The sequence below is a fragment of the Leuresthes tenuis genome, unplaced genomic scaffold (assembly GCF_036924035.1).
Source record: "Leuresthes tenuis unplaced genomic scaffold, fLeuTen1.0.hap1 SCAF_21, whole genome shotgun sequence".
Lineage (NCBI taxonomy): Eukaryota > Metazoa > Chordata > Actinopteri > Atheriniformes > Atherinopsidae > Leuresthes > Leuresthes tenuis.
In genome coordinates this window covers 25404437-25422464 of record NW_027325375.1, presented here as the reverse complement: position 1 = coordinate 25422464, position 18028 = coordinate 25404437, and the positions used below count along the sequence as shown (strand labels likewise).

General features: G+C 39.3%; 1 protein-coding gene across 1 annotated transcript in view; it reads right to left on the bottom strand.

Annotated features, from left to right (window-relative positions):
* LOC140279301 (uncharacterized) overlaps positions 1-18028 on the bottom strand; it is a 33087-nt gene that overhangs the window by 4260 nt on the left and 10799 nt on the right. Inside the window, exons 2-5 of the mRNA XM_072374420.1 lie at positions 12500-14577; positions 11899-12201; positions 10528-10787; positions 6808-6872 (exon numbers count right to left, since the gene is read on the bottom strand). Coding sequence (XP_072230521.1) covers positions 6808-6872; positions 10528-10787; positions 11899-12201; positions 12500-14561 — 2690 coding nt within the window. The 5' untranslated portion in view covers positions 14562-14577. The remainder of the gene's footprint in view (positions 1-6807; positions 6873-10527; positions 10788-11898; positions 12202-12499; positions 14578-18028) is intronic.

Below are 18028 nucleotides of genomic sequence, written 5' to 3'. Positions count from 1 at the left end.
CATCACTCCTCCCATGTGCTTCCCTTTTTATTTTTACAGTCTGGCAGAAATGATGAGTCCAAAATCAGTGGTCAACACCAAAAGTGTATAGTTTCCACCCTACTGACTCATTTTGCTCAACTCCTCTCTGTATAAAAAGAAAATGGGAGAAAAATCCCCAAAATCTATTTGTGCATGCTAAAGATACAAATAAAATCAGTCCAATTCTTCCTTCTGAACTTTAAGCTTTGCTGCTTGGTTCTAAACATCAGAGAGTTAAGACTTGCACACAGAACTCAGGGTTTTTTATCTTTATGATGTAGAAATGACTGATATTAGTGTTGATTACCTTGTTGCAGATGGACTTCACAAGAGTCAACAGCAATTGAATCCAATAGATGAGCTGCGGTTACAGTTTTAGGATTCCATCTGCTGGATGATCCCGTAAAGCCTGATCTATCATGAGCCTACAGCTTCATTTCAGGTATATTACAGATTCAAATCGTAAAAGGTCTGATAATATATATCTTAATTTAGAAGAAACAGAGGGGAGAATGTTCTATGCACAACAAGGAAAAGAGACAAGCATAAAATTTGTGTGAATCAAGTGAACCTAAACTTTTAAACGCTATTGATTTAGTTAACAAAATTACATAACATACAGAATAATCTAGATGTGTGAGAGTTGGATCAAGAGACTTATTCTTCATAAATAGAATATTCTTGGAGGATTATTTCCGGTTTCCCAGAGACACAAAACAACCACCACCAGACAGCCACATAAACTAGAACGATCACCACAATGAAACAAAATGACAACAAAGACACTCTAAACAACATGGCATAACAGAACAGAAGACTCGAAATAACCACCGTGAGACGCAAAACAGTCACCAAGACACACTAAATGTCAACAACGTGACTCATAATAACCACATGAACTCTCAAAATGATTGCAAAGACAGGCAGAATGTTATCTTTTTAAGGGAAGCCCACAGTCCCTGGCTGTGAAAACCCCTTTACATCACTTGTTTATATGTTATTATATCTCACAGAGAAACACATGTTGTCTGTTTTCTGCCGATCTTCACATGTAACATAGCTTTTTCGGTCATTTTTCGGTCATGTTAGGGCCAGTTGTGATACTGTGAGTACATATGTACGTTTTTAGCACATTTCCTGGCACATACTGTGAGGAACGGAAGCAGCAGGTACAAACCAGGACATGGCTGTAAGGGTTGTGTGCAAAATGTTCGCCAGATGGTCCCAGAGAGCTCCTCTTTCACCTCTGCAGGTGATTCTCTGTTGTAATTAGGCAGGGTGATACATCATGACTGCATATTATTTTCACGATTAAAAGTGGTTAAGCATTGCACAAATGAGTTGAGTGACGAAAATGACTTAGATGAGAAAAGAATAGGCCTTAAGATGTTAATTTAAGGGAACATAGATTTATTTTATCACTGTGTTTTCAGTGTGCCAAAAATATTGAGAATAATTGAGTTTTCTTGTATTTCTTTTTAGTTAATTAACTGATCTTAATTAAGCTGAACTTAATTACCTCTGTGGCACACCGGGACCTCTGAGTCTGGAGACGTCAAATCTGAGAAACAACGTCTCTTTACCACATTTTTACCTCATGCACTTCACTAAGAAAGTCAATTTTAATTTGTGACAAAAAACAAACAATATAAATTAGGCAATTATGACAAATGTGTATGATTATTAAATGAATTAAATCAGATCTACCTGAGTTACTCATGTTGGATAATCGCTGCCCTTCCAAACACGGTGCAGTTTGAAATAAAACTTGCAGAACCTGGTCAATGCGTTGCTGACTCTTTTTTACTTGATTCCATGCGACACGCAGCACAGTTCTGTGCCTCTAGGTTGTGGTCGATGAATATTGAAACAATGTGGGTAAAAGATTTTCATTTTAAGCCATTTGGGCCATTGATTCCATGATGGGACTGGGTGGCGAGCAGGCACTGAAATGCTGGATGTGTTTCAAGTTCACCAGTAGCTTTAGCATTGATATTGAAAAAACAAATTGCTTGATGCATTATCTGGGTGAGCATTACCGTTAGATGACTTGAGGCTCTTTAAAAGCAGAATATCAGACATGGCCTCTTCGACCTTTAAACACTGTTAACATTCTCTAAAATAACCACTGAGTTACACGCTAAAGCTTCTAATGCACTGATGACCGATGAGCTATCCTGCAACATGTCTGCTCTTTGATCTTCCAGCAGACTGATGATGGCAGATCTTAAATCTCATTTATGACTGCAATGTATTGATCAGACGACCATATACTATACTAACAAGTTATTGTCCATGAGCTGAGCTATATAGAACTCCAATTCTCAAAAACTCAGGGACACTGAGTAAAATGCAAATAAAACAGAAGCCAATGATTTGCAAATCTTATAAACTAATATTTTATTTGCAACATAATATAGAAAACATGTCAAATAGTGAAAGTGATCCATTTGACTATTGAATGAAAAATGTTGTGAATGATATTAAATATTTGATGGCAGCGAGATGTCTCATAAAAGTTGGGACAGGGCAATAAAAAGCTGGAAAGGTGATTGGTACTAAAAAGAGACAGCTGGAGGAACAGGTTGCAACCAATGAGGCTAATTGGCAACAAATCAATCACATGACCAGGTATGAAAAGAGCATCTAAGAGAGTCAGGGTCTCAGACATAAAGATGTGCAGTGGTTCAGTAATCTGCAAAAACATTCAGAGAATTGGAGACATCTCTGTGGACTAGGGACACAGCTGAAAATCTATACTGTGCTCTTCAGGCCCTAAGGGCAGCACTTCATTAAAACATGCATGTTTCTGTCATGGAAATCACTGCATGGGCTCAGGAACACTTCCAGAAATCATTGTGAACACAGTTCACCGTGCCATCCACAGATACAGTGTAAAGAGGTGACGCCACACAGTGGGGAAACATGGACTTGTCCGACTTCTTTGAGACTGCCATCAAATGAGCCAATGTTTTTAATTAAATAGAAAAATGTCTCACTGTCAACATTTTGATATGTTCTCTCTTCGGTCTTGAATACAATTATTGGATTATGAGATATGGAAATTCTTGCATTGTTTTTATTTATGTCCCAACTTTTTATTTATTTGGGCTTGTATAAACCTTATCCTCACATCCCAACACAAATAGTACAGTAGAGCTGTTTGAAGTAGTTACTGCAGGCAGATGATTAGTTTGTTTTAACCTCCCTGTCTCTGATTGATCTGCCCCTGGGTGCCTCATCTCACCACTGTGAATCCCAAACCAGCCTTATGTAATGATGATGAGCAAAACAGATGATCATCTGAATCATCAGTTGCAATTTGTATTGACAGTAACACGACTGCTCAATACTTTCCAAACACTACTAACTTCATTCAGAGAGTGCTGGTGATCAGATGACCGAGCGAGCACACCAGAGCTTTCAGTGCACTCACACCCTCACACACAGACACACAAAAGTAATAAATCAACCCAAAATTATTTCTCAGTTTGTTTTTATTATTAAAAGAGCAGGTTCCAGTTTGTTTACTAAAAACGAACATAGAGAACAATTTCACAATCCAGCCATCAGGTTTTGTACTGCACACAGTAGGATGCTATTATGGTAACATTACTATATTCAGCTATAACCAACATAAGAGGCAAGACAACAGTTGAATCACTTGATGGGGAAACTTCACTCATGTCACAAACACAGGTGTCAGGTCAGTCAAAGCTGCTGCAAATCAAACGTGAGAAATCGAAGCAAGTGTGCATGTCTGAACTGAGTTAGTCAGCAGCTGCTATCCAGAGAGCACTTGTGTGAAATACCGGGCCTTGTTTTCAAACCTCCTCATGCAGCCAGTGTGCTGGAGAACTCTTCTGCATGGATGGATGGGAGGAAGACTCCATGCGGGGAGGGAAACAAATCCAAAGCAGTCAAGACTTTTCTGATCATTTACATCCACATTTACATGTGAGAACCTTTTCTGTTAGTTACTTTGTAAACTTCAAACTTCCTCTGGGATTTCCTGTATAAATGGAATATTAAAAAAAACTAATAATCCTCACACTGGCTTTCAAGCTACACATTCTTTGAAGAATACCACTTCACTTTGCATATATTTTTGTGCTACACTGTGAGTTATAGATGATTTTTTTTACACTTTGTATGCATGTCAAGAACATACTTCGTATGAGGAAGCAAATTAAAACCAACATATTCCAACATATTTTACATTTTTCGGAAGCTTGAGGCAGTTTATCATAAATAAAAACACTAAACATAAGAGGCAGCTAATTCATCTTTCTTTACCGTATGTGGGATTATACCTTTGTCCGTTTTACCCAAATCTTGTCACATATTCATTTCTTCAACTTAGTCTTATTATTTCAAAATAATCTAATTATGGTATAAGATAACTACACATACTGTATGGAACCAAAACAATTAGTCCAATAACTGATTAGTTGATAGAGAAAACATAATCAGTAGTTATTTTTCATAGCTGTTTCCATGCAATATTTTATTTCAAATTCTATCTTCTGTTTGTTTTTAGTCACGTGATGCACAACAGAGTATCTTTGACTTTTTGGCTTTTGATATGGCGAAATACAGTATTTGAAGGGATCCGCTTATTAATATTTCCAACAGCATTCAAAAGATAAACCCCTCAGTCATGTAAATTGTCTGCAGAGTAGTTGTAAGTGAAGACAATAATGCCTCGAGGCTGCTTAAAGATTGTGTAGAAACTTGTGTAGAAACTCCTTGTGTTTGCACCTATCATCCACATGCAAATACAGTTTTGAGAAGTTTTGGAATACACCTTCCAGGATGAGGATTTTCCCTGACTCTGACTGTAAAGTTTATGTGTGGATGGAGAAACTGGGAGTTCTGGTTCGTAAAGTCAAGATTGTGCGCCATTATCTCCAGGGTTTAGTCTCAGAATATGTGTTGATTTTTTTGTTTTTACATGTTGTTTATTCAGGGGAAGGAGAGGGTTTTTAAAAGTTTTAAAAAATGCATGTGTTCATGTGTACCCAGCATTGTCGGCTCAAGAAGTTTTGTTTTTAAGAGCCAAAATCAGTACCTATCTTGCCACTGAAATACACGGATTTGTAACACAGTAAAGCTCGAGTCAACATAAAAATTTGACAGAAACACAATGTGCAGTTTTGTGCACTGTTTCTGCATTTGTTTAATTAAAATAAGTCTAACAGTCCACAGGCCTGCTGGCAGTGGAAGCACTTTTTTTGCTTGATGCTTTAAGCAAAGTGCTAATGTAATCACAGTAATGATATTGTTTAGAAGGTGATTGATATCCCAAATCTAACAGAGAAATATCGACCTGTAGATGGCACCACATTTTTTCAAATTTGTCAAATCATCCACTGCACTCACTGGATCACGAGCGCCTGAACAAAAGTTTTTGAAAACCATCTGGAAGTTCACAGTCTTTCAGTAGAGGACTGACCAATCATGTGTATACATCCTTTTCATAGAAATTAAATTTCAAACCATACATACAATGAGCAGGTGAGCATCACAGCTACACATCTGCACCTTATTATACTTTGAAACAAGTGATACAAATCTTGTCAAAACTCAAGTTTGAGAGATTTATGTCATTTTTCGCCACAGTGTTTTCCTCAAAGCGATATTCTCGTCATAATCTATTTGGATAAATGCTGATATTAAAACAGTCTTGATCTCTTTTGTCAAAATAGTCACTGAACATGGACAATATCTGCCAACAATAACAGTATTGTGAAAAATAGCAACACAGCGAGCAATGAGATGGAAATTCTTACAGCTCTACCTAACTCTCTCCGCTTTCTGTCATGCTTATAAAGGAAGACCACTGTGGGCAGCTACACATCCTTGTGCACTCTGAGATGAACAAATCGCACCAAGGCAGCACAATTAAATGAATTTAAGCCATTAAAGCAGAAAGACCACTTTCAGTCACATTAAGCATTACTCAGCATGTGCCATCTGCTAAATATGACGAACAGAATCAAAGTCTTGGTGATATAGCAGCATTGTATTTGTCACAGTGCATCTCAAAGAATTATGACGAGTATAGTCGGTACATTAAGGAAAAAACATCTAAGTACAAGGACAAGATATTACAATATGAAAATATTACATTTGCTTAAGAGAATCAATCAATTATGAAAAGGGAAGGGACGACAGAAGAGCATCACAGGTTAGATAATATGAGTTTTTGGGTCTCTGGAGGAGGCGGGACAGCGAAACAGCACAGCATTACTACGATAGTCATACCTGAAGAGTTCTTACCCCCGCAAAGAAGGAAGGAGGTGGTCTGCTTTTTTCTTGAGTTATCTCAACATCATTCCTTTGAATCCAGCTCCTTAAATTCAGTATTTGGTACAGGAAATAACACGTTTAAAAATGAGCAGTAAAATACAAACAGGAATAAATGAGTTCCCACGAGTAAGCAATGCACAGATATACAATGTTCCCTAAAAGTTATCATACACACAGCATCTAACAACTCTCCTCTTTTCAAATGCAAGACACAAACCGAGGATTTGTACACACACACACACACGCAGACACTCACAGACATACTGGCCCTACAGTTCATGTGAATTAAAGACAAGTTTCCTTCAAAGTGTCTCTCAAGTACAAACGTCTGAGGTCAGCAATGACTTAACTGCACAGCAAGTCCACACAGCGTGGCATCAAAGAAACTGCTTCGGCAGCCATTTTGCATATAAAGTCCATATAAAATTCAAAGAGCTTTAGCAACAGGTCCTCTTCAAAGTTGAAAACTCCAACCTTCTGTAAGCTGAGCTGGAGAGACAAGGAGGGGTGGAAAGCATATTTGGCTGAAGAATCTCCAGCTGAAAGAAAGGCAAGAGGTAAAAACAGGAGTAGGGCATGTTGGCCTTCTATAACCAAGGCCTGATGACAGCTGAAGTGTGCACCTGCACCACAGAGCCCCACTGAAGATCCATAGTGTCATAGCAGAGAAGGAGACTGTCATTCTGTCCAGATGGCTTTTCATACATAAAAAAAGAATCATGTAATAATAACAAAACAAACAAACCAAAAAAATACACAACATAATTAAGTTTGATTGTACAAAAATATAAACGCCTATATCAAAGTTATCTAACCAGAAAATAAACCCAACATATCACCAAGTCTTGACAGCAACTGAGGACCAAGTTACACAAGGCTAATCTGAAGGCATTTTGGTTTTTAGAAGCTGTATCAGGGCATTTTGTGAAAAATGGGCAACAAATATTACAGAAATTAACAGGACTTTGCTGCATCTCAGTTCATTGAACTAATTTACTTCTAATTTTGTTTGGATTTGTCTGAATACAAAACGCTTTTACCTTTTTTAAGCTCATGTGTTCTCAAGTGAGCTTTCGTTTAAATAATTGAAGAAGTCTGTAAAATCCCTCCACTTTCAGCCATCTGTCAGTCAGCACTCTCAATTAAAAGAAAAACTCCCACACTAGATTTCATTATGTTGTGTTGAGATGGGTTCCACAAGTAATGGAGGAACTCCATTAAATCAAATAAGTCTAATAAGAGCGCATGCCCCCACTTCCTACACCCTTGCCTATTTGAACTCTGTTCTTTACAAGTAAGTTAAACTTGACACTACTTCACAGCTGATACTTCCAAATTGACTGTATACATTAACATTACATTATCAAAAATGTGTGTGTGTTATCACTTTAGAAAAGTGCAAAATAACGTCTTTGTTAGCTTGCAGAATAGAAAACAGCTGCGCTAATCAGCTCCGATGCTTTGAATCGAGTGACTGAATGCTTATTAGTAACTGGTGAATAGAGACATTTTGTAACTATTTTATACTAACATACTTTATGAAGGCAAATTTCACCGACTCTTTCTGCAACCGCTCACAGTCATGTGAGAAGGAGAGTACACCATCTGTAAGATCTAATGTTTTACATGTCAGGGTGTAATCAGAAATGATCTGGTCCTCACCAGCTCTTAAAGTCAGGTAAATGGAGCCTCAGATGAACAACAACACTTACACAGTGTCATTATTTATTTAACAAAAACTAAGCCAAAATGTAGAGGAATAGTGTGAAACACTAAGTACATCGTTACTGCTTCCATAGGAATTAGGAAAGAAAGTAGCCAGGTGCTGCTAATCTGATAAATGATCATAATAAAGTATAAAAGAGGAAGTTTTGGCAATTATTTTAAAGGCAAAAGAAAGCTTGTTTGGAAGGGTTGCAGGAGAAAGCCTCTTCTCTCTAAAAAGAACATGGCAGCACAGCTTAGGTTTGTAAAGTTACCTAAACCACAAGACTTCTGGAACAATGTCCTTTGGACAGACCAGACCAAAGCTTAGATGTTTGGTTATAATGACCAGCAGCACGTTTGGAGGAAACCAAACACAGCATATCAGCTCAAATATCGGACCTGAACACCTTGAAGTCATTGAGTCCACCATGAACTCCTCTGTATACCTAAAAATTCAAGATGTGAGGCCATCTGTCCGACAGCTAAAGCTTGGTTGAAACTGGCTCATCAACAGGACAATGATCCCAAACACAGCAGCAGATCTAGAACAGAATGTGTGAAAAAGAATCAAGGTGTTGCAATGGTCCAGTTGCAAGTCCAGACCTCAACCTGACTGAAATGCTGTGGTGGGACCTTAAGAGAGCTGTGCATAAACCAATGCTGCAAACCTCAATGAACTGAAGCAATGCTGTGAAGAAGAATGGATAAAAAATTCCTCCATAGCATTGTGAGAAATTAATATCATCATACACAAAACAAATTTTCAAGGTTTACTGTTAAAATATGTTCAACAACCTACAAAATCATGGGATGTACTTAGTTTTTTTACACTAGTTTTTGTTATATCTGTGTAATATGACTGTTGTTAATCCGAGGTTGCATTCACATCATTTGAGACCAGATCAGTTTTTATTATGTCCTGATAAGTAAAACCTCACTATTAAAACATGCTATACTTCACACGAGTCTGTGTTCCGTCCACTTCTGATTCTTTCTGCAGGATAGCTGTACAGGGGCTGTAATTTCAGGTGTGTGAAACTACACTTGAATCTGAGTTACGGTGAAGAAGGGATCACAGTGAATCAAGTAACCTTCTCTAATTAAACCAAAATCTTCATAATGAAGATAATGCCATAGTCATGAGAAACAAGAATAAGAAGGTCAGTATGGACTATAAGGCAAAATAATGGATATTAGAAATAATAATAGCGAATAAGCTAAAACGTCACCACCTGTGGAAAAAGACGGTTCCAAATTAGCTCCATGCTCTTCATTTGAAAAGTAACACATCTAAACTGTCATAAGCCAGTTCAGTCACAAGTTCAGAGTTACGTTATTAAAGCAAGTCCTTAAATATGGAAAAACAAATCACATCCAGAGAAGTTAAGCAGGATGTTAAAGGTCGCTTCTTAACAGTAATCCATACAACCGTGTGCTCTTTTAAATTTAAGCACTAAAGGGCTGATTCACGCTACAGATTGAGCTTGCTACATCATGGAAAATTAACCAAAACAAAAAAACCAAAACTGTTTGAACAGGGTTTAAAACACATCATAACAGCGGGACAAATCCTGCCAATCCACACCTCTGGTCAAAGTTACTGTAATCATAGTGTGTATGAACAAAAAAAGCTGATTTGTGATTCAATTTCAGCTGTACTGTAAATGCCTTTATAATGAGCTTTTTTTTGTTGCATTGTATTACCTACATGTTCAACAGTTCACATTAACACTGTGAGCTAATGACACCTGCTCTTGAATTAACATGGAGCACAGCTCTGTAGTACTTCGCCTTGGCCATTCTACAGTCTATTTCACTAAAATAAAACCATTTGTCCTTTTTGTGATAAGTTTCCCCACTAGGTCCTTGCTGGTCTATTGCAGAGTTCTCAAATTAGAAAAAAAACAACAACAACAACAAAATGACCAAGAGCAGTACTTGAGGTCTTTTCTTTTTTTGTGATAAATCGGTGGGTGATAATAAATTGAATGCATGGGGAGTAAAGTGCATTGTAATGACCTGTTTGCTGCTACGTGTGGTGGAAACATCAGAGTGGTGATACGGATAAAGGACAAGAAATGAACCTTTCCACTGTTGCATTCATGTTCTGCATGCATTTATGATGTATGGCAACAAAGTCACTTTTTCTGTGAATGTAAACAAGGGCAACAAAAAAGAGGAGGTAAATAGATATTTGAATTAGTTAGAGCTATACAAAATATTGGCACATGATCTTATAAACAGTATACTGGATGAAGATCAATAATTACTACTTTAACAAATGAACCATTTAGTCCTTTGTCTCATGTTTCACAGTATTAAAAGTGCATTAACTGCCAAACACATCAACATTTCCCAGGTGTTCTATTTCTCATTGGATCTCTCCTTTAAACTGTGCTGCACTCGTGCGGTCATTCAAATATCTAGATTAATTCTTCTTCACCTTCAGTAATGCTACACACTCCTGACCCCTGACCTCTCTCACACCTGCGTCTCCACGCCGTCAAGTTTAGGCATCAAGATCCGAGGAGTCACCCCAGAGTTGAGGTCCCTCTCGAACTCCAAAAGCTGGCCCATAAAGTTTAGATTAGGTGACACCACGGGGCGTCGGCTCCGCACGTATTTGTAGGCATCTGTCATTGTCATGAGGGTGTGCTTCATCAGGTAGGCGATGACAATGGTTGCAGAACGGGACACGCCTGCCTGGCAGTGCACCAACACTCCCTGTCCACTCTGATATGCCTCCTCTGTGGATGAGAACAACAAACAGATTAGCTCAATTGTGTTTTTAGCTGTGAAAACCCTTCTTAGACAGGTCAATAAAACTTACAACAGACATATACATTTAGCAAACACGAGTGCATTGACAGGTAGCATTGCATTATAAACAAATAATTAAACCCTTAAACAACCAAAATGTCCACATCCATGCTTGAGTCACTATTTTTTCCTCATAAAAACACAAAACAAAAGTTTGAAACAGCAACAACAAAACTTTTCTAAAGGTAAATCACTGTGTGGGCGGCGTGAACGGGCCCAGGGATTCACCTGAGAGAAGTTCAAATTAGAGTCTCACTGAAAGTATTATTCTTCTTTCTCAATTTCAAAACACTAACTCCAATATGAGAACACGTGTCCTATTACTTGGCATGTTCTTAATTGTATAGTAAGTGTATTTTCTTTTTGGAAGGGTTATTGCCTTTATTTTGCCATGGGTCAGGATCAAACGCCGGTTTAACCTCGTTGATTCCTGAAACCAAATTATCTTTATAGTAAGTTTTGACCCCACTATAGGAAATGCTGCTCATTGTTAGCCAAAAGCAAAGAAGACACTTTTAAATAATTCCACTTAATTCGTTCAAGATTAAACTACTAAAATAAAACTTAAGCTTCCACATCCTGGTTTACTTTTTCTTTACTGAATGCAAACAATAATAATGCTGATAATATGCCTCCGTCAAACTGCCAAAGGAAGAGTAATTGAGCTGTTCCCCAAACCTTCAGATTAACACATGGCTACTGGGAGCAGCAACATGTGATGTAACAATTTAGTTAACTAGTAACTAGTTTAAGTTAGGACAACTACTTCTTCAATGTAGTTTTTACTGCCATCCTCTAGTGACACTACACAGCCTAGTTTATTCACTTTAAACAGGTCTATGGAATTTGAAATTTATCAAATGAAAAATGGAAGACTGTATATTAATCAACATGTAAACACTTCAAATGTAAATGTGCATGAGTTAGCCAAAATGTGAACGGAAACCCAGCTACTGTACTTAGTATTGGCTGATAGCCTCATTTGGCTTATGATTTACACACAAATGCACATAAGAGGAACAGCTGTGGGGCTCTCACCAATGAACTCAAAAACCTCCTCAAAGTACTGTCGGAGGTTTTGCTTGCTGTTGTCGGTGGCTGGGAGTCTTTTGTAGCGCAGGCCAGAGTTGACATGGTAGAGGGGCAGGTGTGTGGTCACGTTGACTACGTAGCCGATGTTGAGGCGCAGCAGTAGGTCCAGGTCCTGGGCATCTCTCTCGTTGCCCAGAAACAGGAAGGGCAGGATCGCACTGATGACAGCGTTCTCAACATCGGGAGTCATCGCAGTTTCATCAGACAGAGAAGCTGGCAACGAGGAGGAAAGCGGCAGAGAGAGGCGCACTGGAAAAACATTGGTAGTTTTTCATTACTTGCATGAAAGTGTATCCATGCTTGTGTAAATCAATGCAATTATTTATTTTTTTTAAGTCAAAGAAAGGGATTAACTATCATTAAAGCATTTTCAAAACATAACAGTTGAAACTGACCAATATGATTTTTTTTTTTTACATTTTTGATACATCATAGATTGATTTGATGTTAAAAACCCTGGTTTAGTGATTATAGTGGAGATTGAGTTTCTTCATCAATCATGTGCTTTTAATCTGCTGCACTCTGATGAATTGTAAGATTTTCTTACTTCTGTTGTTCTCCTCATCTTGCTCTCTGTTCAGGGAGTTCAGGGCCAGGTGAAGGGACTGAGCTGATGGTAGAGAGTGTCCTCCTTCCCTGTCTCTCTGCCAAGGTTTGGGCTTGATGAGTGTGCTAGGGGCAGAGGGTGGAGGGGAAAAGGATACAGGGGACGGTGGGGACACAGAGCGGGGAGAGGGGGATTGGGGATATGCTACATCTTCATCTTGCTCAGGACCATCGCTAATTCCTATATCTTCTGCTTTATTCAGGAGCCTTTTCAGAGAACTGCGTCCATCATCATACCCAGATCCCAGCCTACAGCCTACAAAATCAAGGGCAGCCATTTTTCCCTGCTGAAGACGCCGTCGGCCAGCATGGTCTGTATAATGCATCTGTGCGTATTCCTGAAGGTTTTGACAGTCCAAGAGGGCTAGGCCTGTTCCGTTACTACCATTCTGGGCCTGGCTTGCACAGGTTTTCCCAACTCCGACTCCCATCCCGGCACAGTTGTTCTTTTGAGCTTTAGAGTGGGTCATCTTCTTGGCCAGTTCTTCAGGCCAGATAGTACGCACACTGTAGTCATCATCATCTTGGAACATAGCCATTGGATGAGATGGTCCGGTGCCTCTTCCCAGGGGTTTGCCTCGACGAGGGTTGAATGTCACCACTATGGGGTCGCTGCTGCAATAGCTGCAGGTGGAACTGCCTGTTTGAGAGGCTTTGGGGTTGCAGCCTGTCACACAGCTCTGTATTGCCCTTAGGGGGGCAGAAGTGGACAGAGGAGTGCAGGGCAGGCATCCTCCTACTAGTCTTTTGCGAAGGATAGCAGGACTCTCAAAATTTCCAGCCTCACCGGAGCAGGAGGCACAGTGGAGAGGCTTAAATAAGCTTGCTCGACAGTCAGATGCAGTACTGTTAGTCGAAGAGGTGTTGGAGGTGGAGGCGGTGGAGAGACACCCACCCAGATTTCTCAGGCCCATTTCTTTACTTCCTCTCTTCACTGCTCCAGCATTGTGACCACAGGAAAATGAGGTGGACGTACTTCCACCACCTCCTTGGAAGCTCGAAGAGTCGCCCTTACATCCCCGGCATCTTACCAACCTCCAGCAGCCACAGATGAATGGATGTGTACAATCGATGGTGCAGGTATGGTCAGGGCTGGGGAACCCTCCGACATGGGAGGAGCAAGGCGAGAGGGAAAGACCATGAAGAATATGAGGGCGGTGATCCCTCGTGCGAGGTGGGTGGGGCTGGCTAAACTGCTGAAATGGAACATGGGTGGATTGGGAGGGAGGGGAGGAGGGATAGTTGGAGTTTAGGATGGAAGCATGGGGGACAGGGACGGAGTTGTGGTGGTAGGGCAGACTCTGGCTATTATGGCTTTGATGGACAGTTCCCAGTTTGGAATTCTTTTTGTGACTCTGACTTCTGTTATGAAAACTCGTGTTTTCTTTCTCCTTTTCAGCCCTGAACTTATGCTGCTGTGCCTGAGCGGGGACAAACTGTAGGACCCCTCCAGGGGAAGATGACAGCTGACGGATTCGCTGTGACTTGTGCTCAGTTCCACCCGGCCTCCCTGTACTTCCAGTTTTTGTCTCACATTGTCCTTGATCCAGCTGGAAAGAGGCACTTTTCCCTCTGCCACCTTTTACATTTCCATTTCGCCCTAATGAGTTGCTGAATAATCCCCGTCCTCCTTTGTCCACTGATACCTTGATATCTATTGTATGTGTGTGGGAGGGCAGTCGTGGGGCAAGAGTTACTATACCATTGCTATGGCAGTGGCTTGGGATGTGTCTGGCACCTGCTGGGGTGACCTGTGGCTCGTCCTTGAATTTCTGCACTCGTGAAGACCTGCGCTTGCATTCCACACTCAGAGATTTATATGAAGGTGAATAAAAATGTGACTGAGACGGGTGGAGATGCGAAGGGTTCGGAACATGTCCATTGGAAGAACTTGTTATATGAGAGGAGTGCTGCGGGATGGTTTGTGGGGAAGCCTCACATAGGGCTAAGTTTTTAGGGCGCTGAATAACCACTATGCGCTCGTCAAGAGGGAGGGGAGGCATCTGGGTTTATGCAAAGCTGTCCAATGAAGAAGAGGAGAGACAGAAAAAGAGCTGTCAGAAAATTACTGTTAAGTAACATACACTGAAAATATGGAGCACACTTTACGTTCCATAATTTTAGATACAAATCTAACATGCTAACAAAAGTTATTGACTAAATGGTGACATAATTGCATTACATAAAGTGTAATTTATTCTACTGTATATTAGAAATGGGAAAAGTGATTTATTTTAAATAAATAATAGCTATGTTAATTGTGAAATGTAAAGTAAAACTCCAAATTCTCCTTACAAAGAATGACACATGTTCACAAGAAATGTATATGTTTTGCAAGTCACTTCTAAGGTGTCTTTTGCATTAACAAAACATACCAAGTGCTAATACAAAAACAACCACTGTTGTACCATCTTGGTTTCGGTCTCTAACATGTGTCACACATTTCTCCTTCAAACTGGCTGCAATAGAGGGTGAAACTCTACAATGACAAAATACACTGAGGTGCATGTTTGACTGGAATGGATATCACGGTAGTGCTTACTTTTGTTGAATCCATTTAAACATCCATTTAAACATCCACCCCACAGTCTGTGCCTGATTACACCACGGCCATTTGCAAGACAGTTGATTCTCATCTGTGTTTACATGAATGTGACATTTAAAATCTAAATTGATTCCCAGTAATATCTGAAGGTGCATGAGTGTGTACCTGTTTGCTGTTAGCAGGACATAATCCCAGCTAATCCTAATGGGAGTAAGGCTTCTTAAAAGCTCAGCTCCCAAAGCCACATGAAATGAGCTGCAAAAACCTTCATCTCTCTGAGGAGTTCTCATTCTTAACAAGAGCATTCACGTGAAATAATAAGCCAAACCAATAACAATCGTGGCTGATGTTAAAAATAGCTAAATTATACTGTAATACATAGATTGACTTTTCATGTCAACCCTACAAAATAACTCAAAGGCAATGCTTGTGTTTTAAACTACATTTCTACAGTATCTGTGTGTACGCTGTAGGCAAATTATTGTTTGTCAGCTTGTGTAGCTTGGGACATAAGAAATCTTCTTGCATTGCTGTCTTTGCACTGCATTGTCATGGCAAAACAACACAGTGACTCACAGCAAATGGCTCAGAGGAATTCTTTACTTTAAAGACTGTTTACTGCAGATCCATGTGATTATCTGAAATGAAACACTTCCTGCCCTCATCCATCCAGCCTGTTCATCTTGCCTCTGGTATAAACCAAATTAACCAGATCCTTTGGGCCAATTAGAAACAAGCAATTGTACAGGCCATGGTATAAACAGGTCATCACATACACAACAATACAACAGAGCTGGAAAGGATATGTTCACATCATGACACAGCAAAAAGAGATTACCTTAGTGTACCTTAAATATTGCATTTTGTAAGAAAAAAAACTGATTTGTCTTTAGGGTTAATATTACAAATAACAGGTTGCTACAATTACTGTGGGTGTTTGGCTTTGATATCTTTAAGCTACAGTACAGTCATTATAGGACTTCTCTTGAACATTACAATGAAATATTACAGTTGTTAAGATGAAAATCCATCCCCTACACATGCTGTCAAAATACACCAGTCTGTGTTTAAGCGCTTTAATTTCCATTTTAACATCCAGCAGCTTTGTTCTGTGGGTGGTAGTGGTATTCAGTTGTTAAGTTGTTAGCATGCATTAGCGATAAGTTCAGTTTGGCTAACAATTTGGTTTTTGTTTAAAAGAGTTATTGGCTTGCCAGTGTATAATAAATGGGAATAATTTTACACTAGCAAAGAAAGTGTGCAGTCTATCTAACTAATTTCCATAGGCTACTTGTATTTATACGATGATGAACATACTTGCATTAGCATGTTGGAAATACAATTGCATACATGCTAGCATGCTGATATTATCAGCTGGCACAGCACTGCTGCGATGGCAGTAAACTTTTAGTTTTGTTTAAACAGTTAAAATAAAGAGACACTTTTAATTGCCCTGAGGGATATTATTTAGATTTTGTCTTTCAACCATTAGCAACTTGCCGAAATAACTCACATTGCATTTGTTTATTTAAGCTACTTTATATTGAGCACACAGCAGTGAAATTGTATTTTCAGGCATCCTCACTTCCATTGCACTGGGAGGCATATAGTTTGAAACGAGGCACATCACATATATCTGTTTTAAACAGTATCTGTCAGGGTGGATTTTCATTTTAAGCTTAGATTCTTGAGGCCTTACTTTAAACAAATCCCGCAGGGAGTGGGAGACCACTAGGAGGACCAGAAAAAAAAGTGGGTAGAAATAAAATACAGGGGGACAGATTATAATGTGACTGTGCAAACCACAGACTACAGGGGAGGAAGGAACATGTCAAAACAGACTTGGGATGCTTTCAGTCCCAACACAACATAGTTACCAACCCTTCGAGAAAGCACACCACGCTCCAGTGTCCCCATGCTTATATCCACACACAGAATCTGGTGATGGTATCCTCATCCTTTTTTTTTCCTTTTTCAGCATTGCCTGTGGTGGAGGGGGTGGGGGTTACATTGACCCAGTTTTATCATGGTGGAAGTCACTATCACTCTGATCACTTTTCTCTCACACACACAGTGTGTGACAGAAAGTGCAGGCTGGCCACTGACATTTCCACTCACCCACAATTATAGTTTGACTCACAGAGAGAGTAAGAAAATACTCAAAGTACACCAGTGATAATTTTACTCTTTAACATTAACACACTATTTCACAGCACATGGGAATCACAAAGGAATCCGATACACACAACTACTATACTACTATACTGCTGCTAATAGTCAAGCACTGCTACAGGAGCGTTACAACCTCTGATGGTTACAGTGATCTGCTTTGTCATTTCATCTGGGACGGTTTGATGAAGTTTCAGTCAAATCTGAATCTGAATCTTATTAATTAATATAAACTCTACTGGCAAAGATGCTGAAGAATATTTATTTATATTTTCTATATGCTTTAGTGTTGTACATGTCTCTGCCTATGTTAAAAGCCCCTCTGAATGATATGTCCAACATATATTTACTAAGATACTGTAATACCTAATTATTTTAAGTTGATGTGCTTCTACTGCACTACGTTTACGAGGAAAACATAGTTCTTTTTAATCTAATCATTTAACTGATTTTCACAGCTCACAATCATCCTTTTCAAACTGAATCTCTGCCAAGCTTGTCAAGCTTGTATTTCTCTGCCTCAGGCATTCTACATTTACACTACATTAGAACGACAGGGAGGCCCCAGAACCAACTCGATCCCACCATAGGACATGTAATAGCTATGTTGATCCTTAGCACAAAATGCAGCTTCTCATAATGAAGACTCAAAAATTGTACCTTAACTTTGTTGTTTTTTTTCTCATTTCCCAACAGATAAGCAGCTTAATTTTAGGCTATATGATAACATAGCATTCAACACTGACGTCTTGGTAC